The sequence below is a fragment of the Pollachius pollachius genome, assembly GCF_949987615.1.
Source record: "Pollachius pollachius genome assembly, chromosome: 19".
Taxonomy (NCBI): domain Eukaryota; kingdom Metazoa; phylum Chordata; class Actinopteri; order Gadiformes; family Gadidae; genus Pollachius; species Pollachius pollachius.
This window is the reverse complement of record NC_136952.1, coordinates 7,433,745-7,460,473: the sequence shown is the minus strand read 5'-3', so window position 1 is coordinate 7,460,473 and position 26,729 is coordinate 7,433,745. Positions and strand designations below refer to the sequence as shown.

General features: G+C 42.6%; 3 protein-coding genes across 3 annotated transcripts in view; all 3 read right to left on the bottom strand.

The window, feature by feature from the left end:
* The window catches only part of LOC307090227 (myosin heavy chain, skeletal muscle), a gene marked incomplete at its 5' end in the record, with an annotated part of 16,139 nt that extends 15,272 nt beyond the window's left edge, over positions 1–867 (bottom strand). The window contains one exon of the mRNA XM_079756801.1: positions 781–867. Within this exon, the coding sequence (XP_079612927.1) occupies positions 781–867 (87 nt within the window). The remainder of the gene's footprint in view (positions 1–780) is intronic.
* A 16,849-nt stretch (positions 868–17,716) lies between these two features.
* On the bottom strand, positions 17,717–19,333 carry pts (6-pyruvoyltetrahydropterin synthase; the record flags this gene model as incomplete). Its single annotated transcript, XM_079756729.1, has 6 exons — positions 17,717–17,840; positions 17,993–18,063; positions 18,446–18,502; positions 18,668–18,690; positions 18,820–18,899; positions 19,242–19,333. 6 exons carry the CDS (start codon positions 19,331–19,333, stop codon positions 17,717–17,719), a joined length of 447 nt encoding a protein of 148 aa, XP_079612855.1.
* Positions 19,334–20,980: 1,647 nt separating this feature from the next.
* The window catches only part of glp2r (glucagon-like peptide 2 receptor), a gene marked incomplete at both ends in the record, with an annotated part of 10,450 nt that continues 4,701 nt past the window's right edge, over positions 20,981–26,729 (bottom strand). Inside the window, 9 exons of the mRNA XM_079756723.1 lie at positions 20,981–21,358; positions 21,581–21,622; positions 21,715–21,853; positions 22,334–22,422; positions 22,619–22,688; positions 22,841–22,901; positions 23,314–23,473; positions 23,754–23,910; positions 26,284–26,390. Coding sequence (XP_079612849.1) covers positions 20,981–21,358; positions 21,581–21,622; positions 21,715–21,853; positions 22,334–22,422; positions 22,619–22,688; positions 22,841–22,901; positions 23,314–23,473; positions 23,754–23,910; positions 26,284–26,390 — 1,203 coding nt within the window. The remainder of the gene's footprint in view (positions 21,359–21,580; positions 21,623–21,714; positions 21,854–22,333; positions 22,423–22,618; positions 22,689–22,840; positions 22,902–23,313; positions 23,474–23,753; positions 23,911–26,283; positions 26,391–26,729) is intronic.

The window sequence follows — 26,729 nt, the reverse complement described above, 5'->3', positions numbered from 1 at the left end:
CCACGTATGCACAGCAAGATGTATGACACTTTAACGCACAAATAGTATTGTGTAAAACAGGTTTACAAAAACACTGAAAAATGTCAGATAACTTGGATTTTCAAACTGCATGTGTACCACACTTAAACAAACAAACAAACAGCATGTTGGACCAACATGCTGTTTGTTTGTTTAAGTCTCGTACAAGATGTTGTTTTATGTTTGAGTGTCGTCCAACAATGTTGGACGACACTCAAACATAAAACAACATCTTGTACGACACTTAAACAAACAAACGGCATGTTGAATGACACTTAAACATACAAACAGCATGGTGTACGACAGTTAAACTTACAAACAGCATGTTTGGACGATACTTTAAAGTACAAACCGCAAGGAATACAATCCCTTTACGCACTAACCCTAACACGGTAATGGGCAACACTTAAAGGCACGGGCAGGTTTACGACACTTTAAGGTTCAAACAGCACGGTGTGCGACACTCTAGCGCACAACCGGCACGGTGCGCGACCCTCGAACTTACGGCCAGGTGGACGACTTTAATTACTAACTCGCAGAAGAAGAGAAAGCTGACAGCAAGAAGAGCAAGCAGGGGGGCTGAAAATTCAAGACGGCTGAGAGGTGAGTGGGAAACTGATCTGCCAGTCAGACGCCGATAGATCCAGCATGACATGCAGAGAAGAGAGCGGAGAAAAGGGAGAGGGAAAACAAAGGGTGAGAGTGCCTGAAGAGAAGACAGGATCAACCGCATTGAACAAGAGGGGGAAAATAAGGGCTTACGTGCGCTGAGTTGTTGCGGCGGATGTCATCGATGGAGGGTCTGTACTGGTGGAAGTCTGTCTGGATAACACAAACTCTCTTCTCCATCGTCACACCGCGCTGGCGGACTGCTCCTGCATGCTGTCTTCACTCACTGGGCTCTGGGAAGGGTGTGTGTGTGCATGTTCATGTGTAAGCATGTGTCAGTGTGTGTGTTCTTTCATGGGTATGAATGTGTCAGTGTGTGAGACAGTGTGTCAGTGTGTGTGTGTGTGTGTGTCTGCGCTGGAGCATGTGAGTATGTGGGAGCATGTGTGTGTGTATGTGTGTGTGTGTGATCTCTGACACTCTAGGAAATGTGTACAGTATTAGTTAATATGTGTCAAAGGCAATGTAAGTGTATTCTAAGTGTGTGTGTGTGTGTGTGTGTGTGTGTGTGTGTGTGTGTGTGTGTGTGTGTGTGTGTGTGTGTGTGTGTGTGTGTGTGTGTGTGCATCTGTGTAAAAGTGTGTACTAGTGTATGAATCTGTGTACCAGTATTGTGTGTATGTGCGTGTGTGTGTGTGCGTGTGCGTGGTTGTGTGTGTTTGTGAGTGTGTGTGTGTGTGGTTGTGCGTGCGTGCATGTGTGTGTGTGCGTAGGTGTGTTAACGCCTACTACCTGACCCTGAGAGGAGCCAAGAAACACAAGGAAGGGGGGGGAGGTTAGTTGGCTGACAAGCTAAAAGAAAACATGAACAAGCTCTAACAGCTCCCCCCCCCCCCCCCCCCCCCCAACGTTCAGACACACACACACAAACAGTGGTGCGCAGGGGCACACACACCCATAGTAACCGCACATACACACACACACGGTGCAGCCTGAAGCTACACCACCCACTAACAGCTTGATAACACAGAGTCAGATCTCCAGCCTGTCACAGTAACCCCACCCACCTCCAAACACCCCACACCGGGCTGGATTCCTCCGCTCCCAGAGGAAAGACATACTTGGAAGTTTTGTGTATCTTATTATCATGATAGTTGTTGTTGCTTGTCTTCAATGTTCAGCAGAGCGGAGATAATTGTCGGTTAATAACCAGTATAAGCCAAGTATAAATTGTGAATGTGAGTTGATCACAAGCCATAGCAGTAAGACACAGTATAATCATTCACTCCTCATCACGGTCATCAAGCTGTATTTGACCAGGCAACTTAATAAAGATCAAATTCTTATTCCTGACAATGGCTCGACTTAGGAAAAGTATTTGGAGGTATTCACAACAATGGTTGAAGATATCTGATCAGAGACAAAGTCTATTCAGGTCAAATCTGCAGGAATGCGTTTGTCCTAATCCACCAAAAGAAACCCGCTGAAGAATTACCGCCACCATGAGCCGACATAACACTGGGACAGGTTCATCGTTTTCCCTCTTTTTCAGGGGGGGGGGGTCTCGGAGACGGATTGAGGGAGGCCCTCGCTGTCAAATGTTGTGAAGATTACAAAACAGAAAAAGAAACTAAAGAAACAGAAACTGTAAGATGATACGCATTTCAACACACATCTCATGTTACTTGTAAATCCAGCTCTCCTTCTCCATAACCATTTCAACCAGGTAATACATTTTTTTTTTATCATGCTTTTATTTTATGCCTCTTCTCACATACATGTGTCAGCCTGTCAGTCGACCCATCATATCCCTGGCGAATCCTCTGGAATCATCTCTGACACATGGTTTGGCTTCAGGGAGAAAGATCACTTTCTGGCTTGTTTTTTTGACGACTGATGGAAAGCAGGTGTAATTAAAGCTGCTGAATTGGCCTGCCAGTGGAAAATCAGATTTTTACAGTCTTATTGTCAGTCAGGAGATAGGATGACACTCCCTTTGACACCAGCACTACACACGCATGCTCGCACACACACACACACACACACAAATTCACAAACACCCAAACTCTCACACAAACACACGCACACACAAACACACAAACTCTCTCTCTCAGACACACACACACCTAAACACAAACAAACACACACTAAATGCCAATGTTCTATTTATATGATGTAAGTCTCATTTTAACGTTCATTAGTCACCATCTTCGACATCATGCACTACAAAATAAAGCACAAAATTCTATATTTTGCTTTAATTTCCTTAAAGCAAGCAGTTACAATGAGCGCATTTCTTTTTTTCTAAACTCTGTAACTTTGCACACTAGCGGCCTCTCGTGGCCCGAACTAGCCTAGCAACACCTGGGAGCATAGCAGTAAAAACACTATAACCAGCCAGTTTATAGTGAGAGCTGCTTCGTTTCTAATAAAAAATTTAAAAAAAGTGGTCCAACTAACCTAATATCAGTCAAGTCAGCCTCTTGGTGTATTATACATATGTTTAATTGTAGAGCATAATTCTTTGGGAAGATCCAGTGGCGGCTGGTGGAATTTATTTGAGGGGGGGCTGATCGTTTGCATTTCAAACCCCTGTAGGGGGGTCTGGGGGAATCGTCCCCCAGAAGATTTTTTTGTGATATTCACAAACAAACGAAGCATTCTGGTGCATTCTGACAAAATAATAAAGGCAAAATAGAACAGTTACTTAGAAAGACAAATGGGGCCAGGGAACTAAGTTAAGTAAATTTATTTGCCTTGTAGAATTCAGCAACATTAAGAGTGCAGACACATCAACAAAAACGGTGAATTACACACACGTTAACATTCTCTCTCTCTGTGAGTGAGTGAGTGAGTGAGTGAGTGAGTGAGTGAGTGAGATAGAGAGAATGGGTGAGTGTGTTACGGCCAAGCCATTGTGTTGGTATCTTCAATCATAAATATATATCTACAGACAAATACAATGAAATATGAATTCCACAAAATTCATGTAAATGTGCAAACTTTTGTGTGTGGTTGTTCAAGACACACTTAAGGCATGATACCAACATAGGTTTGCAGAGGACTACATACAGTACAATATGAACACTGAAGGCCTGATGCCACCATAGGTTTGCAAAGGACTATATACAATATGTACACTGAAGGCCTGATGCCACCATAGGTTTGCAGAGAACTATATACAGTATGTACACTGAATAGGTTTGCAGAGGACTATATACAATATGCACACTGAAGGCCTGATGCCACCATAGGTTTGCAGAGAACTATATACAGTATGTACAATGAATAGATTTGCAGAGGACTATATACAATATGCACACTGAAGGCCTGATGCCACCATAGGTTTGCAGAGGACTATATACAGTATGTACAATGAATAGGTTTGCAGAGGACTATATACAATATGCACACCGAAGGCCTGATGCCACCATAGGTTTGCAGAGGACTATATACAGTATGTACACTGAATAGGTTTGCAGAGGACTATATACAATATGCACACTGAAGGCCTGATGCCACCATAGGTTTGCAGAGGACTATATACAGTATGTACAATGAATAGATTTGCAGAGGACTATATACAATATGCACACTGAAGGCCTGATGCCACCATAGGTTTGCAGAGGACTATATACAGTATGTACACTTGAAAGGGGTGGGGGGAGGTTGTGACGGTCTACAACCAGTGTCCACCTCACGGGAAGGGGGGGGGGGGGGGGGGGGTGAGAGAGAGTGAGAGACTAGTAAGAGAACTCATGGAAAAACTCTTACTTGTATAGGAACTTTGCTCGTCTGTCTTTCAAATTTCTCAATAACCCTTTTATTGAAATCTGGAATGTCCCGTGTGAGTTTCTTCTCTTTAGATAGCATAGCCAGAGCATTGAGGTGTTCTTAAGGAAAGTCTTTATCCTCTTTACGGTGGAGAAGCATCTCTCTGATTCTGCTGTTGACATGGGTGTGGTGATGAGGATCTCGAGAAGACTTACAGTTTCGCTGAATGTGTCTTGCAGGTTATTTCCCATTAGCACCTGAAATAGAGCCGGTGGTCCACTGCAGCCCTTGAAGTCCTCATGCTCGTAGGTCAGGGATAGTTCTGTTTTAAGTCTGGCTTTGGCCAACATGGGATAGTCATCCACCGTGGTTTCCAGCGCTGAATCTGGGAACTTTCTGATGTGTTGTGGGAACAAATCACCTTGCAACAGAGTAGCACTGATGAGATGCTTTGTGAAAGAAAACCTCTCCTTGGCATGGCTCATAATGGTGTCACAAACCTATGCAATAATAACCACAGAAAACCAGAGGTGTATAGTAACGAAGTAGATGTACTTCGTTACACTACTTAAGTATTTTTTTTGAGGATTTGTACTTCAGTTTTTTTTTTTATCAGGACTTTTACTTTACTACATTTATAAGTTAAAAAATATACTTTTACTTCGTTACTTTGACATTTGCCACCTCGTTACTCGTTACAAATTAAAATAGTCTCTGCATGAGATTCCGAGAGGACGAGAAGAACCACGTACGGTACTCTCGCGAAGAAGGTATAGATGCGGGATGCGCGCGCCGCGCGGGGGCGGCAGAGAGATCACTACAAACATGGCAGCCGCAGAGCATGTGGATGAGGGAGACACAGAAGACGACGCACAGCGTTCAACAGAAGTCGACGACGGACACCCGTGGTCATACCTGGAAAGTATGTTCAGCTACCTCGGGATGGGGGCAAATTCCTACCGAATGAAGTGCATGTTATGCCACGAAATAAAGGCCTTCAAAAACTCCCCGTCCAACCTCAAAAAACACATCGAAGTAAGTGCATTAAGTAAGCAATGTCATTTCATGTGGCAGGAGGGATATACAAATGTGTAAAACATAGTTTTAGCTAACATTACAGGCAAGTTGCTAACGTAACGACGTGCTAGCATGGTTGCGGGCTAGTAGCAAGTTGCTAACGCTATGTGCTAACGTTAGCAACTTGCCCGTATCACACGTGTGGTGGTGTCGTGGACAAATAAACCTACGCCACACACACACGCACGCACGCACGCACGCACGCACACAAGTGTTATGCAGGAGTGTCAATAAACAGGGTTAGCATCTCGAACGAGGCAGTTTTCCTCCTGCATGATACATTTTTAATATCAAATGCTTCACTTTTTTTAATGAAAAATACACAAATAAATCATACAAAATCTGTAACTTGGAAGTTAAGCAATAGGCTATTGAAAATTTGCCTGTTTGTTCATAGGAACTGTAGTAAAATGGCATGCTGTTCATTAAAATAGCTTTGTGTTTGTTTTTTTAAATTGTATTTGTTGTACAGCAATTAGATATCCAAGTTCAGTGTCCTGTATGATGTTTTAGCTTTAAATTATTTGGTATTTTTGAAAGATAAAATATAGTTGACAGTTGACCAACATTTCTTTTTTTTTTTATTAATGTTGGATATGCCCACAAACGGGTGAAAGGGGTTAGAAATCCAGACCTGTCTTGAGTATCATTTGAACTAATATTATTATTTCTTTTAAATTTTGTGTTTTTCATTTAGAGAGCACATCCACAACATCTAAAGAAATATGAGCAGCTGACCTCACAAAAAAGAAAGAGGGCTTCGGAAGCTGGGACCTCCACCCTCAAACAGACCACGTTGCTGGCTACCCGATCCATATCTCAGAGTGCTGTTGACAGGGCCATTGTTAAGTATGTTGTCAACAATCTCCAGCCATTGTCAACTGTCGAGAATGAAGCCTTCAGAGAGCTTCTCACAGATCTTCTTCCTACTGCCAAAGTCATCACACGGGTCACCCTGCGATCAAGGATTGAAGATTTAGCAAAGTCTATGAAAAACGTGTTAACTGAGGAGATGAGTAAAGTGGACCACATCGCCACCACTACAGACTGCTGGTCAGTTAGGAGAAGGAGCTTCCTTGGTGTGACTGCTCATTGGATGAACTCTACAGACCTAACTAGACGATCAGCAGCCCTAGCTTGCAGACAGCTAAGAGGTTCCCACACCTCTGATGTTTTGGCCACCGCACTCAGTGACATCCATACTGAATATGGCATCAGGAACAAAGTTGTGAGGACAACAACCGATAATGGCTCCAACTTCCTGAAGGCTTTTCAAGTTTTTAGTGTGGACAAAAACAATAATGAAGCAGAAGAGAAAGAGGATGAGGAAGGGAATGAGATGGAGGGAGTGGAATTTGTTGACATGACTTCAATCCTTGTTGAGAATGATGGCTTTGAGTTTGAGCTTCCGAAACATCAACGATGTGCTTGTCATCTGCTCAACTTAGTGTCTACAGTTGATGCTGAAAAAGCAACAGCCAACGATGGATACAAAAAACTGCAACGCCCAACATTCAGCAAGTGTTATGGGCTGTGGAATAAGTGTGGAGGATCCTGCCAAGCAGCTGAAGCTGTGGAAGATGCCTGCTCCCTCCAGCTGCAACGACCAAACGCCACCAGGTGGAACTCAATGTTTATGGCTGTGGAAAGGCTCCTTAAGATTCTGAGAGAGAAGGGAGAGCCAGCTTCGAGAGAGATCTGTGCAGAATTGAAGGTGCCAATGTAAGTTTGAATTATGTATTTATGTATTTTTATTTTATTTTTTGGGTACAATATTCATGCATGATTGTAAAACAGTGGTTTGTTTTCTCCCTAACAGGTTTCATCCAGTTGAGCTCACTTTCCTAAAAGAGTACTACACCACCATGAGCCCTGTTGCCCAGTCCATCAACATCCTCCAAGGAGAAGTGGAAGTCCAGATGGGATGGCTTCTTCCGACTATTTCCTTGCTGAGCAGCAAACTGGAAAAAATAAAGATTGCACTGAAGCACTGCAAGCCGCTGGTTGAAGCAATTCAAGTGGGCATCCAGAACCGTTTTGGTGAAATGTCAAGAGACCCTGAATTGGTTGCTGCAGCGATTCTCATTCCAAAATTCAAAACGGCCTGGATCAAAGATGATGCTACACTGAAAATCGGTAAGACAACATGGAGAAAATAAAAGGAAGAAAATATCCATAAAATTAAATTGTATCCATTAAATTACAAATCTAATGCACACTTACATTTTTTTTTATTATTTTATTACTCATTTCATACACCAGTCTAATTTTGAATAGTGGTTGAGCCAATATCTAAGATGTCTAATTGTCAGAGTCAAGACTTGTGTTTTTCTCCTTATCTATTCCCTGAATTTGTGTAGCCCACCTGCAAGCTCACACTGCCTTGGTTGTAGATCTGTTATTTTCACAATTTGTCACAACTTTTTTTCTCTATCCCAATTTGTCACAACTTTATATCTCTTTTTTTTTGTTGCTAATTTTGGCCTTTTGTTTCTGATAGTGTTTTTTGTCAATGTAATATTATTTATTCCTTTAGAATTATGGAAAATGTCATAAATGTAATTAAATTTGTCCAATAAAAATGTGACTGTACTAATGCTAGTGTCACCCTCCCTGTGTTTCAGGGTTGGACTACATCAGGGAGCAGTTGGAGGATCCTTCTATTTCAGCAGAGGCTGGATCTGGCTCATCTGATGAGGGAGACTTCTTCCACATCCTGAAAAGTTCCCACAAAACACCAAGCGCCACCAAGCAGCTTGATTCGTACCTGGCCTACTCAACAGACGACATCAAGATTCTCAAGACGTTTCCTGTGGTTCTCAAGTTGTCTGTCAAACTCAACACACCTCTGCCTGCTTCTGCAGCTTGCGAAAGGCTGTTCAGCATAGCAGGTCTCATCTTCAGCCCAAAAAGAGCACAGCTAGCTGCAGACACTTTTGAAAGTCAGCTTCTGCTGAGGATGAACCGCAAGTTCAACTTCTCCACTTGAACCAGAAAGTTTGTTTGTGTGGTGTTACTGTGCCTCAGCTCATGAGGATTCCCCCAACATAGTTAAAAAGTGGTTCTTATGTTAAAGACATTGTTTATTTTTGAGTGGTATTCTATACCACATTTCATTCACCTGAAAAAGTGAAATAAAAAACAAGGGGAGAATAATTTTGGGTTGTTTTGCTTCCTTTCATGCGTACTATAAAATACTTGTACTTGTACTTTTGATACTTGAGTATATTTTTTCACAAGATACTTTAGTACATTTAATGTGAGCTACTTTAAAACTTTTACTCAAGTACATTTTTTTTAGGTGACTTTAACTTTTACCAAAGTAATTTTCATTTATGGTACTTAAACTTTTACTTAGTTATTTTTTTCAAGTACTTTATACACCTCTGCAGAAAACATGTCCCAGTTCAACAATACAATAAAATCAGCATACTCCTACCAGTTATTTTTTTTGTAAAGCTTACAGTAATAATTAAAAAGTATAAAAGTGGGAAAAAAAGACTGTCTGCATTCTCTAGTAGATACACAGTATACATAGTGTGTCTAATAATGACAACTCTGAACACAAAAATGTGCAAACAAACACAAATACATATAGGCTAGTGGAATACAGAAATAGAAGTTGCTGTGTGAAGCTAGCATGGCTAGCTTCACACAGTTGTTCATATGCACTCTTGCCCGCTCGTGTTTTTTTATCCGTTCTGACAGATGTTTCAGGTCTGTCGACCCTGTCTGCGTCCACAAACTATCACACAGACTTGTTTTAAAAGTATACAAGGAAAGCAAAAAATTACATTGGCATACCCACAGCTAGTTAGCCAAGCCTGTGATCAAACAAACCTCTGGAAAAACTTCTCTTGTAGGCTCTATCCTTTTCTCTTGCTCGTTGGGTTATGTTCACTTCTGGCTTGTCTGGTCCGAGTTCTTTTACTTGCAATTGTTCTGCAAATGTTCTTCTTTCGAAAGGATTCATAAGTAAAAGACGTAACTGAATTTGGGGCTAGCTGAACTCACAGGGAAACAGTGGTAGCAGTACTCGAAGCCGCCATGTTGCTCATCTCTGAGGTAATGGCAAATGCGCGGTTACGTGCAGTGGGCGGTGCACTGTGTTGGGGGCTATATTTTGAGCGCCCACAAGCCATACATTTCGACGACGCTGATTGGCGAAATTATGTACTTTTCTGCCTAGCAACCGGGGAACCATTGGCTCAAAATTCAGGCTTGTTGTGCTGAGCGAAATGTAGCCCCAGGGAAGACTCCTGCGTCACCTAAACGATAAGTTGAACATGAAAGTGAATGAAGATATAATTATGGAGGATTCTAAAGATATTTTAAAGTAAATGCATTATTCGAATGCAATTAACATAGATTATTTCTCAAAATGAGAAAGATTATTAAAAAATATATTAATGAAAAAATTAAAATAAATAAAAATAAAACAGGGAGGCAGGTCGGCGGGAGGGCGGTGCCCCAGCGCCCTCTATAGGCGAGCCGCCACTGGGTAGATCGAGTCTTACACGTATTGCATATATTCTGTTATATATTTAGTAACTCAATACATTTAAACAAAAGGCATAAAGTGCAGTTAAAAGTTACAAAGCGGAGCTTCAATTATAATAAGGTATTTCTAAGTTGTATTGCTGTCACGTGTTCATTGATCGCATCAATCCATCCATCAAGGGGCGAAGCCAGTCTTGGTGTACATCCGGGGCTTAGCCATGAGGGGGGTCTGGGGGTCCTCCCCCAGAAAATATTGAATTTCAAAGATGCGATTTCCTGCATTCTAGTCCATTTTAGGGTGACCTGCTGGACATTGGCAAATCCTAAATCCCTTGTAATTCATAGCCTACATTTTCAGTTGCAGGGCCTGCTCAAGACAATGGAAAGAAACAATAACCACTTAACTATTGACTTCTAAAGATTTTCATGTAAACTGCAATGGCAAAATTTAGACTTATAAATTTGAGACTAACTTTCAGTAGATTCAAAGTAGGATTGCAGAGATGGATTGTTTGTTTGTTTGTTTGCTTGCTTTTTTGTATATTAGAAGAGGTATGCCAAATGTGCTTGGCCAACAATAGGCCCGTGATTTTGTAGCGAAGTATTATCCATGCTGTTGTATGTCCTTTCCACCTGATGGCAATAAAAACTCAAGAATGGAGACCTTAGAATGTATCTGTTGGCGGACTTCTTTTTGTTGTTGCCAATTATTTGCCCAGCAATGAGGCTTAATGTTTATAGAGGGAACATAGTATGAGGGTTGTCATAACTTCAAAAGCTTAAAAAAGATCCACGGCTTTTGAAGTGAGATTCGGGGCTTCAGTCCCGAAAGCCACCCCCCGCTCCGCGCCTGTATCTTTCCATCCTTGCAACTTTTTGTTCAAACAAGCAACTGGAATGAAGAACACAAGAAAAACATTGACAGCCTGTTCGAGAACACATGTCCAATTACCCGACGTGTAGTGGGAAGAGCTTCTATCTAAGTTGTCAAACCCTGTTCTCTCCAAGCCCTTCAGCAGTGCTTGTGTTTCTGTGAGGGCCTGTTGGTGTTGGTTAACATGGAGCTGCCACAACCACACCCTTTAAAGCTGCCTTAGCTAAGAGGTGAGGGTTGTAGAAGGAGAAAGCAGAAAAGAGAGAGAGGTCAAGATTATCAATCGTTCTGATGTTGAGAAGTGTTGCAATCATAAACCTGTGATGGAACCCAACCAATCAGGGAAGAGATGACCTGATTGGACAGAAATGACCCGGGAGCGGTCTAAAATCTAAATTATCTCAAATCAGAGGCAGGCGCAGTAAACCAGAACCGATTTTCTTAAAGAGCATTTCACTCACTCATATCTGAAGGATGGCTTTGGCATTCCTAACAAATTACGCTCCAATTATGAAAATGTTGAATACAGCAACATAAACAATGTGGGGAAGAACGTGCCCCAGCCACAGACAACCCTGCTTTAGCTAGGCTTGGGTCGCCCACACGCGCGACACTCATGTTCAGCAGGATAGAAGGGGGTCTTGTATTTTGTCCGAACAATCAGGAACTAATCTGTCCTAATGCTGTAGCTCTAGGCTGAAGTCATTTCCTTCGACGTGACATGGGGAAAGAATGAGGTCGGCCCTCATTGGTTGTTCTGTGTTACTAACAGCGTGCCACACATTCCTCACGCAGAGTGGAGTTAAATGGAGCAGTGTAATAATAACAGTCTTTCGTCGCGCTTCTATGTAATAACAGATCTGGCGGAGGCGTTTGGCATCAAGGGCCTGTGAAGCATTTTGGAAGATAGGCTGTTTTCGGTGAGAGAGTGGGCATATGAACCATAGGGCTAATCGTTACTGGTACACGTTACTGGTAGAGCTCCTCGATTCTGGAAAAAATCATAATCACGATTATTATGGTCAACATTGAAATCACGATTATTCAAACGATTATTTTTGAGTTTGAAAACATGATGCATTTATTCAGCATTTCTCTCCAAAATAACTGAGAACCTTGAAATGTCCCCTTAAAAAAAAAAATCAAATAGAAAATGTTCAAATCAATAAGAATGTATAAATATGTATCCAGCTGTTCTTTTAATGAATAAAAAACTATATACTTGAAAAAAAAAATAGTTTCAACTCAAATAATCATTTGTCAATCGTTTGACCCAAAAATTGAAATCGCAGTGAAAATTCGATCAATTGCACAGCCCTAGTTTAGGTTCAGAGACATCTACCACCAAGGTACCACCAGCATCACGAGAGACGCGCTAAGATTTGTTACCGCATGACAGTCGCATTATGGAATTTGATTCATTAAAGGATTTAGCCGATGTAACTGTATGAGTCTTACCTTCGTGGTTTACTCTTGACATAAAGATTACACCCTGAGTCAAAAGACCCCCCCCCCCGCCATTCTGCTCGTTACTTAGCTTATTCATCCAAGTGTATAATTTACCTGTCACACCGGAAGAGTGTGCCAATAAAGGCGGGACTGGGAGGCAATTGTGAAATGTGATTGTTTTATTGGGCACATTTTAAATATCGTTATTTTTATTATTATTATTATTATTATTATTATTATTTGTCAAGAGCCTTTTGTGATTTATACATTCTCAGAGAACACAAAGTGAGTGGCGGTAGCTTTCCAACATGATGGAAGGGAGTTAGTCAGAGTTAGGTTCAATCACCAAATGGGTTCGATTATTTGGTACGGAACAGCCGCCAGTCACAAACAGATTATGTAACTGGTTCACAAAATGGGGTTTATTCATGATCTCATGGAGTAATGTAGGCCTGTTTGTTACCAATAATTTGATATTCTGTTATTATTCCACATTGTTTTTGTATATGACTCGTTTCCACAGCTTGGGCATTCTATGTGGGACTAGTCTTTTGGGTTTAGGTTAATACATAAGAAAAAACTCAGGCACATTAGACTTCACTTATCTGATGTTTTTCATTCAATTGGGAGCAAATGTTGCAACAGTGTGATTCAAACTCTGTTATCGCCCCCCGATGGATTCACAGGCTATTGTATGAATAATTGAGAAAATGTGGAGATGTTTGACATATTTCACACCATTCACAGACCTGGAGGGGCACGGCTACAATGCTTGCTTTTTAATCAAACAATTCACATACGATTATGTACTACCGTAGGTTATGTTTATTAAATAAAACCCAAAATATGTCACAGACAAGAAATCGCTAGTGTCAGCTAGCACTAGCTAACGTTATAGGTCCCATGACATGCCACCAGGTGTGGTGTGATTAGCCGTTACAAGCCGTTTTGGAAATCTGCCCCTTATGACATCACAGGTGGGCGTGTCCACCTAGATGTGTGACGGATAGATCAGTCTACCAGCATACCCAGTGGACTGTAGCAAATGTTGCTCATCTATCCGTCACACATCTAAGTGGACCCGCCCACCTGTGATGTCATAAGGGGAAGATTTCCAAAACGGCTTGTAAAAGCCAATCACACAACACCTGGTGGCAGCCATGGGACCTTTAATGTTAGGTAGCCTACCCGGAACCCTGCCAACGGCACAATCATCACACCAGAGCCGCAGAAGGGTTTGTCGTGACTTGCCTGGAACACTACCAAGTCGTGAGCCTTGACTCAAAGTCGTAACTGATGGCGCATTTCCACCAGAGGGTGCGGGTCAGTTCGTTGCGGCTTGGTGGAGTAGTGAAGGTGTGGTTCGGCGCAGCTCAGTTATGGCTCGCGTTTCCACCGCCGACAGTACCCTTATGGTATGGGGTGTTCAAGCCGGCTGGCAATAGCCGCAGCAGCTACGTTAGCATCGTTACCTCATAGCAGCCAGACACAGTGTAGCCTGCTAATAAATCCAAGGAAAAAGAAGAATGCGCACAATGAACAAAGATCAACAATGTAGGACGTCCAAGAAGGTTGGCAAACTTTTGCGCAACATTTTCTTAAATAAACTAAACTTTTGCCATTGTCCAGAAATACCTCGCGGATAATGTGTTTGCCGCACGGAAGTGCGATTCTGTAGACCAATCAACGGACGGTGTGTGTAGCTCGAACTTTCCTACTCTTCGAACGATGAAGACAAAAAGGGGGCGTGCCTTCGAGAAATGCCGCAAGAAAGCTGGGAGATCTTCGACTTTCGGCTCGGAAGTCTGGCGTTCGAGGATTCAGGAACACCTGCGTGAAGCGGACGGCTCAGTCCGGGTCACGCCCACTTTTGGCAGTGGAAACGCGACCGGTGCCGCACCTTTTCGAACTGAACCGACCCGCACCCTCCGGTGGAAACGTGCAATCACGGGCTAAAAACTGTGCCTGGATCACAGCATTAGTATTCATTGTGCTCACCTCATACCGACCGTTGGTTCCATCTGCAGATGTTTTTACAGTGTGTCTGCAAATAATGTTTTTTCCCTCCTCCTGTTTTATTGTACGGCAAGAATTTGTAATTGTTAAGGCCAATTATAAACCATGCCAAAATTAAGTCTTGGGAAAACATTTCCTATTTCTCAACAGCAGTTTAAAATAGCAGTATGATTCCTTGCCACTAGATGACGATCGTGTTTGGTGTTGAGGAATGACTCAAATGCTTCAGGCGTATAGTTCAAAATAGATTGCAAGAGCGAACAATGAAAGGTTTAATTTGATTTTACGTTTAAAAGCTAGTAAGAGTATTTTGTTGTGATGTTTTAGGAACAAGCCTAAGGGATGGTCTATTTTAGGTTATTTGAGGGTATATATTACATTAGTATATATTATATACAGTGGGGCAAAAAAGTATTTAGTCAGCCACCAATTGTGCAAGTTCTCCCACTTAAAAAGACGAGAGGCCTGTAATTTTCATCATAGGTAAACCTCAGCTATGAGAGACAAAATGAAAAAAAAAATCTAGAAAATCACATTGTCTGATTTTTAAAGAATTTATTTGCAAATTATGGTGGAAAATAAGTATTTGGTCAATAACAAAAGGTCATCTCAATACTTTGTTACATGCCCTTTGTTGGCAATGACAGAGGTCAAATGTTTTCTGTAAGTCTTTACAAGGTTTTCACACACTGCTGCTGGTATTTTGGCCCATTCCTCCATGCAGATCTCCTCTAGAGCAGTGATGTTTTTGGGCCTTCGCTGGGCAACACAGACTTTTAACTCCCTCCAAAGATTTTCTATGGGGTTGAGATCTGGAGGCTGGCTAAGTCACTCCAGGACCTTGAAATGCTTCTTACGAAGCCACTCCTTCGTTGCCCGGGCGGTGTGTTTGGGGTCATTGTCATGCTGAAAGACCCAGCCACGTTTCATCTTCAGTGCCCTTGCTGATGGAAGGAGGTTTTCACTCAAAATCTCAATATACATGGCCCCATTCATTCTTTCCGTCACACGGATCAGACGTCCTGGTCCCTTGGCAGAAAAACAGCCCCAAAGCATGATGTTTCCACCCCCATGCTTCACTGTAGGTATGGTGTTCTTTGGATGCAACTCAGCATTCTTTCTCCTCCAAACACGACGAGTTGAGTTTTTACCAAAAAGTTCTATTTTGGTTTCATCTGACCATATGACATTCTCCCAATCCTGTTCTGGATCATCCAAATGCTCTCTAGCAAACTTCAAACGGGCCCGGACATGCACTGGCTTTAGCAGGGGGACACGTCTGGCACTGCAGGATTTGAGTCCCTGGCGGCGTAGTGTGTTAGTGATGGTAGCCTTTGTTACTTTGGTCCCAGCTTTTTGGAGGTCATTCACTAGATCCCCCCGTGTGGTTCTGGGATTTTTGTTCACCGTTCTTGTGATCATTTTGACCCCACAGGGTGAGATCTTGCGTGGAGCCCCAGATCGAGGGAGATTATCAGTGGTCTTGTATGTATTCCATTTCCTAATAATTGCTCCCACAGTTGATTTCTTCACACCAAGCTGCTAACCTATTGCAGATTCAGACTTCCCAGCCTGGTGCAGGTCTACAATTGTGTTTCTGGTGTTCCTTTGACAGCTCTTTGGTCTTGGCCATAGTGGAGTTTGGAGTGTGACTGTTTGAGGTTGTGGACAGGTGTCTTTTATACTGATAAGGAGTTCAAACAGGTGCCATTAATACAGGTAACAAGTGGAGGACAGAGGAGCCTCTTAAAGAAGAAGTTACAGGTCTGTGACAGCCAGAAATCTTGCTGGTTTGTAGGTGACCAAATACTTATTTTCCACCATAATTTGCAAATAAATTCTTAAAAAATCAGAAGTTGTGATTTTCTGGATTTTTTTTTTCATTTTGTCTCTCATAGCTGAGGTTTACCTATGATGAAAATTACAGGCCTCTCTCGTCTTTTTAAGTGGGAGAACTTGCACAATTGGTGGCTGACTAAATACTTTTTTGCCCCACTGTAAATACAAAGCTAATCAGAAAGTTTGTGTGGTGCCAAATGATTAAAGATTTGTTTGTACCTAGATCAATTATTTTTATCTGACAAAAACTGCCATTAAGTAAATGATGTATAGATTAGCAGTAGGCAGGGCCGGCTCGAGCCATTTTGCTGCCCTAGGCGAGATTCAGATGTGGCGCCTTAACACGACCAAATAGACCTATGTGTTTAAAATCCTAGCGCTAACGGCCAAATTGATCACATTCCAACTATCCCTGTATATACACACACAAATCATACAAATCATAAGTCATAAATCGGTCAAAATGCACATGTCAGATTGTGTTGGAAACCAAGTACTTTATAGTCTATCCAGTAGTAGTAGAATAAAACAGAAAATGTATAAATTACCCTTTCAAATATACACTTGAGAAGCGCTTAGTATTTTAGTATTTAGGCCAACCTGGTCATCATCTGCTTTGCTTAAATGAAGGTACATTGAATTCCAATGTACAATATGTACAGGCATCTAAAAGCTGAATTCTAAATGAGAAGATGCCAATATAACTTCTGTTAGCTTTAATGGAAAGTGTGTAATATTCTGTATTCTTCTCGTAAAAGACTATAATGTAAGGTGAAAGTCTCTTATAGAAATTCGAGTGGGAAAGCAAATACAAATGCTGTCCCAAACCAACAAAAAAAATGGCAGATAAACTTATATAGGTCTTTGATATTTTCAAGATCAAAGACCACCCTACACGTTCAAACAAAATAAAAAGATTTTAGGTTTACTGATACACATTTACATACATACACATTGAGCACATTTCATAGGCTTAATGCAAGTTATCGGGAGGTCGAAAATAGTTTGAAGTTTTAACCGATTTATTTGAACACTGAATAAACAGCATTTTGCATGTTGACATGACAGTTAATAGACCAACTAGAGAATTAACTGTTTGGACTGCTAGCCCATAATCAATTAAATAGTAAACTGACGTTCAGACAGGAGAACATTTCTGGAGAAATAATGCACACAAACAAAAGGTCATAAAGTTAACTGAATAAACAATAATCAACCTTTATCACTATGCTGTCAGAGGCTGCAGCCATTAGCCTATTCGTACATTAGCTGCAATTACTTCATGATAGGTTTGAAACCTCTTGAATGAAAACAAGTTCATCCAAATCAGCTAGTTCTTCTTGTCTGTCCGCTTCATCATCTTTCCAGTGTTTGTTTGAGGTGTGTTTCGCACAAGTGTGTGATTGTTTCATAAGAGTTTCACCCACTCTTTTCTTTTGGGATTACAATTCACGCTTCTGCATTCGCCCACACAGAAGAGTGACGAAGACCCTGGCACTTTACAAAAAGTGTATGGAATACGACGGCGCACTCTGTTCGTTAGGCGGTGGCGGTACGGTGTTACTCCCCTCTATACACCACAATGTTTTTGTCCGTCTCGTAAATCTTGACCTCGTACATTTCTCCGACCGGCAGGATCTTCACCAAGCCGTCCCAAATGTAAGCCGCCACATTCTCAGTTGTGCTACAATCACAGAAAGAGAAAGAGACATTCAGTTAGCATGGTATCTCTTACTGATCACATCTTATTAAACCTTCTTATTAACCATCATCACCTCCCCAGTTCCCCCCCCTCTCATGAAGAAGAAAGAAAAGATAAAAACATTCTGTGGTCACCTGACCACGTTGGCAAAGTACGGGACATCCTTGTCCAGGTTTCTGTGGTCCAGGGGAACCATGATCACTTCCTGTGGTAGAGGATACATATAATTAATATATAGACTTGATCTTTTATTGTGAACTGTGCTTTTAACCCATCTCTATGAACAGTGGGTTCCACTGGTGCCTTGGACAAGGGCACGGGCAGGAGTAGAAAGCTAACATGTGTGTCTTATAATATATATATATATATAAAGTTGCAAAGTATAAGATTGAGCCAAGATACAGTATGTCCAACTTATTTTAAGCTCAGCAGGCCTACATTCTATATACAACCATTAAGTAGCTGAGTAAATTTAAACTACCTCAAAATACTACATTATTGAGAATGGAACAAAACCGAATAAATAGAGAACACAAGTGTTGACTATTAGATGAAGAAGACACAGAGGAACTATAAGAGAGTCTTACCTCAATACACTCTTTGAGGTCTGTCAGGTTAATAACCATGCCAGTCACTTTGTTGATCTGCACAGTCACCCAGTAACACACGTGTCATTAGTCATGTCTTCGTCAGTAAGCCATTTGAAATGGGCTTCCCTTGGTTAAGGGTTCAACCCCAAACACTGAAGATACTTCCAAAAACATCCACCAAATAGCATTCATTGATAAAAGGAGGTTGAAGATGCTCACCTTTCCTCGTACAGTAACTTCAGCTGGAAACAGAAAGAAAAGACTTACAAAATCGCACCATCACACTGTCTGGAGTGTATCTGTCTCAAACAATACTTTCCCTGGAAGGGAACCAGGAAGGTTGTGATATTAGTATAATAGTAGGCGCACACCTCTGTAGTTGTGTCCATGTCCATTGGGATTGTTGCATTTTCCAAAGATTCTTTGGTTTTCCTCGTCACTCAATCCCAAACTAAAAGGAGACAAATGACCGTATGGTTGACTCACTTTGTTTCACACTGGTCAGCATATACCAGTTATCATATCCATTAACCTGATATTTCTCGTTTCCATCATTGGAGCGAAGAGATTGAATGAAGTAGGCTACAACAAACTACAATTCCCGAGAGCCTCTAGGAATAACGCAACAGGCTGTACAAAAGCAAGTCCAGGAAAAGCATAAGAAGGATCATTAAACCTTAACAGTTAAATTCATTAACACATATTGTAACGTTATAAACCGTGAGTCACATTTTATGAAAACACGCTGTCGGCCTATATATCAGTAAAGGCAACAATGCGAGTCCGAGCAAACCTGTGCAAACGATGAGAAGCGCTGAAGCACTGAACTCGCGTCAGATACGCTATGCGTTCCCCCGTTTGGTGTTCGGCATTCGTGTTGGCCATCTTTGCTTGGTTTTCTGGGAACAAGAGCCTCACAATGTCGGACAGAGGATAAAACGGCTTGCTCCTAATAAGAGGGTTATGACTCACCGAAGTGGGGGCTGTTGGGCCGCTACTCACTGATGCTGCTCAGCAATTGGCTCTCGTATGGGCGTAAAAAATGGCAGGCAAACCCTGCAGCTGGAACGGTTCAACCGTTTCATTGATTATGAGCCGGTCAAATAAACCACCTCAAACTAAGGTCAACAAAGCACGACCTCTTTGTTTTTTTAACAAAGCAGGAAGGAAAGAGTTTTTCATTTCAATGTGGGTTGTTATTTTATATATATAACAGTTTAATACGAATCCGATCAGGTCCTCGAATATGCCTCCGGTTTAAACCCTCACATTTAGATATTTGGAGTGTCTCCTTTTGAAACGTTATTGTATAGCCGATATCACATTTTATTACATTGGTGTCATTAAAGATAATAAGCAATAGGTGAGCTTTTTGCTAAACTGATTGAATCATTGGTATCTTTAAGCTTTTTACTATAATTTGATGATATACATTTATTGGAATAATTGAATTGATGTATATATCTATTTACATTTGTGTAAAGAAAATGTATTAATTTGTTCTGACTTTGTCAATACTCACTCGCTCTCTCTCTCCTTGTGTCCCACTGGGTAGAATTGGTACTAGTTGGTAAAGACCCCTCTACATTCATTTGATATTTATGCTCCTCCTCAGCATAGAAGACATGGATGGATTAAATGCCTGTAAATGCTTTATTGTTATACAGTAATGGTTCTTGGTAGCAACTGACATGGTTCTTTTATTTGATTTGTGCACATTGATACATCCCAGCCAAGGTTGGTTTTTGCCGTAAGCTACACAGGACATAACTGGAAATACAAATCAATGATACAAGATATCGTCTTACTTCTTCACAAAAGGCCTTCTATATATACACACACACACACACACACACACACACACACACACACACACACACACACACACACACACATACATATATATGTATAAAATATACATAAGCATGTGACATTTGCAACACATATTCTGTACTTATATTAATTGTTTTTACATATTCACAATTTTCCAAAAAAGACAAATACATTGTATTCATATATACAGATCAATCCATATCTAATGATGTACAGATTATTATTTTTGACTGGCATTGCAAGACATATATTAAGCGATAATAGACACTTTTAACATCTTTCCATTCATTTGTCCCGCTGGAGGTTCATGTAAGTACGGACACAACACCAAGGGTTTCTGCTATTAGTAGGAATGTATCATTGTTTTCCTCCTCTGAGAGAAGCCTTCCGTGCAAATGAACGCTCATCTTCAAACATCGCTATTTGCTCCATCTTCCCTGTTCTCGGGCAGCGCCATTGTTTTGGAAATTTTGCAAACGGCGGCACTCCTCGCTTCCTCATGAACCGAAACTCCCCCTAGCCCTGATGAGCTCATCATCCTCAGTATCAGGATCGTTTTCAGAGAGGCTTCCAGTGGGGCTGTAGGCCAGACTGACCCGCAGAGAGAAACGCAACGGGAACTCATGACAACCTCCATCAGGATGCGGTGATGTGTCTACACGGGGCGGTGTTGGCTGTACAATGACGGTGACGGAGGCTTCAGAACTCCACCTCCTCCTCCATAATCTCCTCCAGTGTCTCTCCCTGGGTCATCTCTACGTCGCTGCTGGACGGCCTCTTGCTGCTTGACCTGTGCGCCCTCTGACCTTTGACCTCGCCCTCTAAGGACGAGGGTGACCCGCAGCCGCCGTGGACGGCCACCTGCAGCAGGTGGGGGTTTATGGACATGGTGGTGGTGGAGGTGGAAGCCCCGCCCCCCTCGTCGCATGATTCGCTCTGCTGCTGGGAGTGGTGCGGGCCGTGCCCCCTGGAGCACTTCCACAGGTGCTTGAGGGGCGTGGCCCGGAGGCAGCTCCTGAACTGGAAGCGGTTGGTGAAGAGGAAGAGCTGCCAGCGTTTCTTCAGCTCTGCTTGGACCTACACGCACACACACACACACACACACACACACACACACACACACACACACACACACACACACACACACACACACACACACACACATTTTCTCCAAATGTGAATAACGATCACCATGGGATCACTTCACTTAAATTGGTTGGACAATATGGCCCCACACACAGACATATACACACACACACAGAAAACGTTTCAGTGCCACTTCCCCAGAGAACTTCTCACCTCTCCATTGGCGAAGCAGTACAACACAGCAACCACAAACCCCTGAAAATTAGAGATGCATGAGCTTTAATACAGTGTGGTCAATGATGAGGCCCAAAGGAATTGTCTTTAAGTACCATAGGGAGAGGGTCTACCTGGAAGGAGCTGAGCGTGAGATTGATGAAGTTCCTAGCATAGCGAGCGCTCTCTTCCAAGCATTCGTCAATCAGCACGGTGAACACCACCTCGTGGATGCCCAGCAGAGCAAACAGGATCAGCGTGGCGCGCAGCAAGCTTACGGAAACAGCAAAGATGAGCACCAGTAATTGACCAATGCTACCAATGATGACCTCTTGCACTAGGTCAGATCAGGCGGCATGCATTACATTAGGTACTTGTATTTTCATCGATTTTTGGTTGAACAAAGAATGAAGGAGGTACATTTAGGATGGAAGTACACATCCTTGTTAGCCTACAGATCACGAACAACCAATATCTCAAACCCTACCCCCTAATCATTTCTAAAATGAATGACTTCAAGTTGGGTGGGTAAAATTTAAATAGGTATGTTTTCATAAGCGTGAATCTAGGTCTGCCAGCCTTGTGGAAAATGAAGATTTTAATGTAAAAGCAGAGAGGATAGTTTCTTTCGAGACCAAATTCTGTAAGGTTAGATGGATAAAATAATGTAACCATCCCCTTTGCTTAGATGGCTATAAATATACAAATACCTCTCTAATACCATCTGTGAATGCAGGTAGAAATATACAATACCTGTATCTGTAGTCTGTGAACTTCACCTGATCTGCTTTAAGCTTAGACAGGAGCAGCATCAGGATCTTGATGAAGATGAAGAAAATGATCTAGACACAAACACAAGGTTTAAACCTCAGACAAACGTGTGTTAAACACTTTGACTTTTTAGTGACTGCTAAACAAAAAAACAGCTTTCCCCCCTCATCTGTAATCACCTTGGAAGATATGACTCATCTGCATTTGAGTCGGCGGTTGTAAAGTCCACAAAACCTTTGAAAAAAATTTATGACAACATTAACTCACCAGTACAGCTAGCGTAATCGGGCCCTTGATAATCCACCAGAACCCTAGATTCTTCTTGATACCCCAGCATCTAGACACATACGGGAGAAACAAAACCATCAGTAAAGGATACCCCAGCATCTATACACACACAGGAGAAACATAACCAGCCTTCGTCATCAACATCCATGTGACATCGAGGCACATAATATTGTGGACCTCCAATTCCATCTGAAAACTCACCCTGTGTTCTCGTACTGAAACTTGATCACGGTCCATGGCGTCACGAATAACACTGGAGTCACTGCAGGGACGAATGAACACGATGCACATCTGTTAATGATGACAGCTGAACTACGACTGAGCTGGAGCGGAAAGGTTATCATCCACAACGACACAAACGTTCATGCTGTGATCGTGACTGATGCGATTACATAATCTAGTTTATGTTTTCATGAAGGCCCGATGAATGCTCTTTTTCCATAAATGATTGATTACATCTTTTATATCCCCTGCTGAGACGACACTAATCCAAAACCTTATGTTCTCCCTCCCCGTCCTCCTTCCTCTTCCTCCCTCCCCTCTCTCTGTATCTCCCTCCCCTCCCCTCTTCCTCCCTCCTTCCTCTTTCTCCCTCCTCTCTCTCTGTATCTCCCTCCCTTACGCAGCCTCCTTATCACACACTCTGAACTTCAACTCTCAACAGTCTGACTGACCCCATCCCAGGAACATGTATCTCTTCAGCAGGCGTCTCTTGGTGAGGACGGCGGTGAAGAGGAGCGTGTGAAGGAAGATGGCCTCCACCAGCAGCCAGAAGTAGTTACACGCTACAAAGTACTCCATGGCCACCTGGGACACCCTGCACATTACCGCCGTCTATACAGAGGATGAATACATCATGCAAAATAATGATCTATGGGATGTTGATTTTTATGTGTATGGTGGGGTGAGGTGAGATGAGATGTGATGAAGTGGTGAGATGTTATGAGGGGGTGAGATGTGATGGTGTGGTGTGCTGAGATGAGGGGGTGAGATGTGATGAGGGGGTGAGATGTGATCAGGGGGTGAGATGTGACCAGGGGGTGAGATGTGATCAGCGGGTGAGATGAGATAAAGTGGTGAGATGATGATGAGGGACGGTCTTAGGTGGACGTACCGCAGAGTTGAAGTAGGAACTCCAGCCCGCCTCGTCGGTGGGCGTCCTGATGTACAGGATGTGCATGAGCAGCTCCTTCAGGATGACCGACAGGGCTCTCAGGATGAAGGAGCCAAACAGGTTCATGTGGATGTAGTTCCTGGTGCAGTGCAGCTTCCTGGGAGCCAGGAGACAGTGTGTGTATGGTGTTTAGTCAGGCATGTTATACAGTCATGTCGTACCACCACTACTGTCCCAACCACATACAATGGCTCTGGGGCTGGGTGAGGCTGCACACCTGTTGCACGTTGGCACAGGTTGAACCAGCCGTCACCACACACACTCGGGCAGATCTTCTGCACGGACACATGGAGCACCAGGTCATGTATCATTGTCTGCTTACTTTAACAATAAACAGGCTTCCAACACCGCCAAGCTACGTCCTTGTCTGGAGGAGCCCAGTTAAAGTCCCCTCAGTGGAGTGTGGCAGCCAGTGTGTGTGCGTGTGTGTGTGTGTGTGTGTGTGTGTGTGTGTGTGTGCCAGGGATGGAAATTAACACCCGCCACACGCCATTTGCGGGTGGATTTGTATTGTGGCGGGTGAATTGTGTCACTTCACCCGCCACTGTGTCGGGTAATACTTTCCAGTCAGGTCCGTTCAAATTTGCATATTTAATACATTCGTAAATCGGCCCTGCACAGTTCCGCAACCATTACTTTCAACATCCGGCCCCCTTCTTCTTCTAAGCCTCTTTTGCTGAACTGCGACTGTCAACATCCGGGATAATATACTGGTAACCATAGCGATAATATGCCGGTATCAACATTCGGTATAGTATGCTAGGCTTATTATAGACATATAAAGAAAGAACTAGTAGAGAAAGCAATGTTGCGTTTCCTCACCGGAGGAAAGAGAACAGCTGAGGAGAGTGTAGGCCAGGTACAGGTGGCGGATGATAGTACGGCTGTCTATCATCATCATCCCCAAAAAGAATCGTTGTTTTAATAAGAGATGGCGAACATCGGACAGTGGGCAACACCGTGACCGGCTGGTGTTTGACGGGACGAGCCAGACAATGTTCTGTGCTCTCTGTCGTAAACATGCTTTGGATGGCCACAGGTCAAATAGTTTTGTGAGTGGGACACAAAACCTAAAATTGGAAGCCGTGGAGGACCACGAGTCCTCAAAAGGTCACCTTCACGTTTTGAAAATTGCCAAGGGAAAATCAGCGCCCGACACCACGACAGCGATGAGGACGCTCGCCTCAAAACAGCCCAGATTGATAGAATGGCTCTACTATTTCGAAATGCACACGCAATTTCCAAAATGGGAAGGCCATTTCAAGACTTCGAATGGCACTGCACGTAAGTTTTTTTTTTTATCTTCTATTAGGCCTAATGCAATAGTTTGTTGCTTTCGGTCAGTCTGGTCAAAACAGGTGTCAAGTGTGTGTGCTAAGACGTAGGGCTGTCCCGAATACCATTTTACAGGCTTCGAATACGCGTTGGATATTCCGAGCGAGTATTCCAATACTCGTTCAAAAACAACATTAATAATTGAACAGTAAAAAAGTCGGGGTTCCTTACTTTGCTGTTGTTCCGTTCCAAAACAGCTGTCATCTGTGCCATCGTAGCCCTTACAGGAGCTTATCAATTCATCCCGTAACGTGCATATAAATCCATGCAAAGATCCAATGTTTAGCCGTTTGTGTCCATATTAAATCCATCATTGACCGGGTATTCCTTTGACAAAAGCCAGTCTGTGAATGCGCAATAGCAGGGCTGCATAGCGAACGTACACAAGCAGATATGCTAATGAGTTCCTATATGTATAGTTTAATGTATTCGGACGTTTTTCAATGTGTCTTGCACTTATTAAGTCATTGTTTCTTGTTCTTGTTTCTTCATGGTCTGTTTTCAAATGTTTAATTTCGAATGCATAGGCAGAGTATGAGTCTTCCTATACCGAGAGGATACATCTGTTGCATTATAGGGGCAGATTTCATTATACATCTGGTTGAATTGAAGAAATTAAAAGGCCAGTGCACTGAAAAAACAAATGTTCCTATTGACTTATGATGGTGTAGCCATGCATGTTGTTTTATTGTTAATATGTCAATTTGTTTTTTATTGAAAATACTTTGTATAGATGAATATCCCCAAACTTGTCATCGTAACACCTTTGAAATAAACATGACTTAACAGGGCAGATACCTGTGTATTGTTTATCATATGCGGTAAGAGTGTAACATTTTCAACTCAGTTCCTTGGTAGCACCTACTTACAGTAAAAATCACTTCTGATGGAAAAAATAATGCGTATGAAAATCACTTTTCTTATCTAATTAAAATGTCTGCATATACTAAAAAAATATATAGCGTGTAAAAAGTGTCTGGTAAAAAAGATGAGTGGCTGGTGGGCAAAAACGTTAATTTCCATCTCATCATCCTCAGTGTGTGTGTGTGTGTGTGTGTGTGTGTGTGGGTGGGGGGGGGGGGGGGGGGGGGGGGGGGGAGTGTTTGTGTGTGTGTGGGTGGGTGTGCGCACTAACCTGAACAAGGCCATGAGGAGGGTGGCCAGGGAGAGGGAGCAGAGGGAGAGCGAGTAGCCCACAAGGGACACCACTCTGAGGGCACTCTGACGGGGCACCTTATCTGCCTGGAAGACACACACACACACACACACACACACACACACACACACACACACACACACACACACACACACACACACACACACACACACACGCACGCAGACACACTTAAGTTGGTATTTCCATTGATTTCTAATGGAACTCAAAAGTACAAATTTGAAAAAGGGGATTTCACTTAACGTGTACAACAAGACTTATCCAGCTGTCCTACGATGTTACTTCCGCTACAAAGAATGTGTGAGTGGATGAAGGGTTTCAGAAGGGGATTTAGTGTCTGCATTGCTACATTCCTTCCACCTCCTGACTCCTCCCTCCTCCCACCTCTCCACTACCCCCTTTCCCCT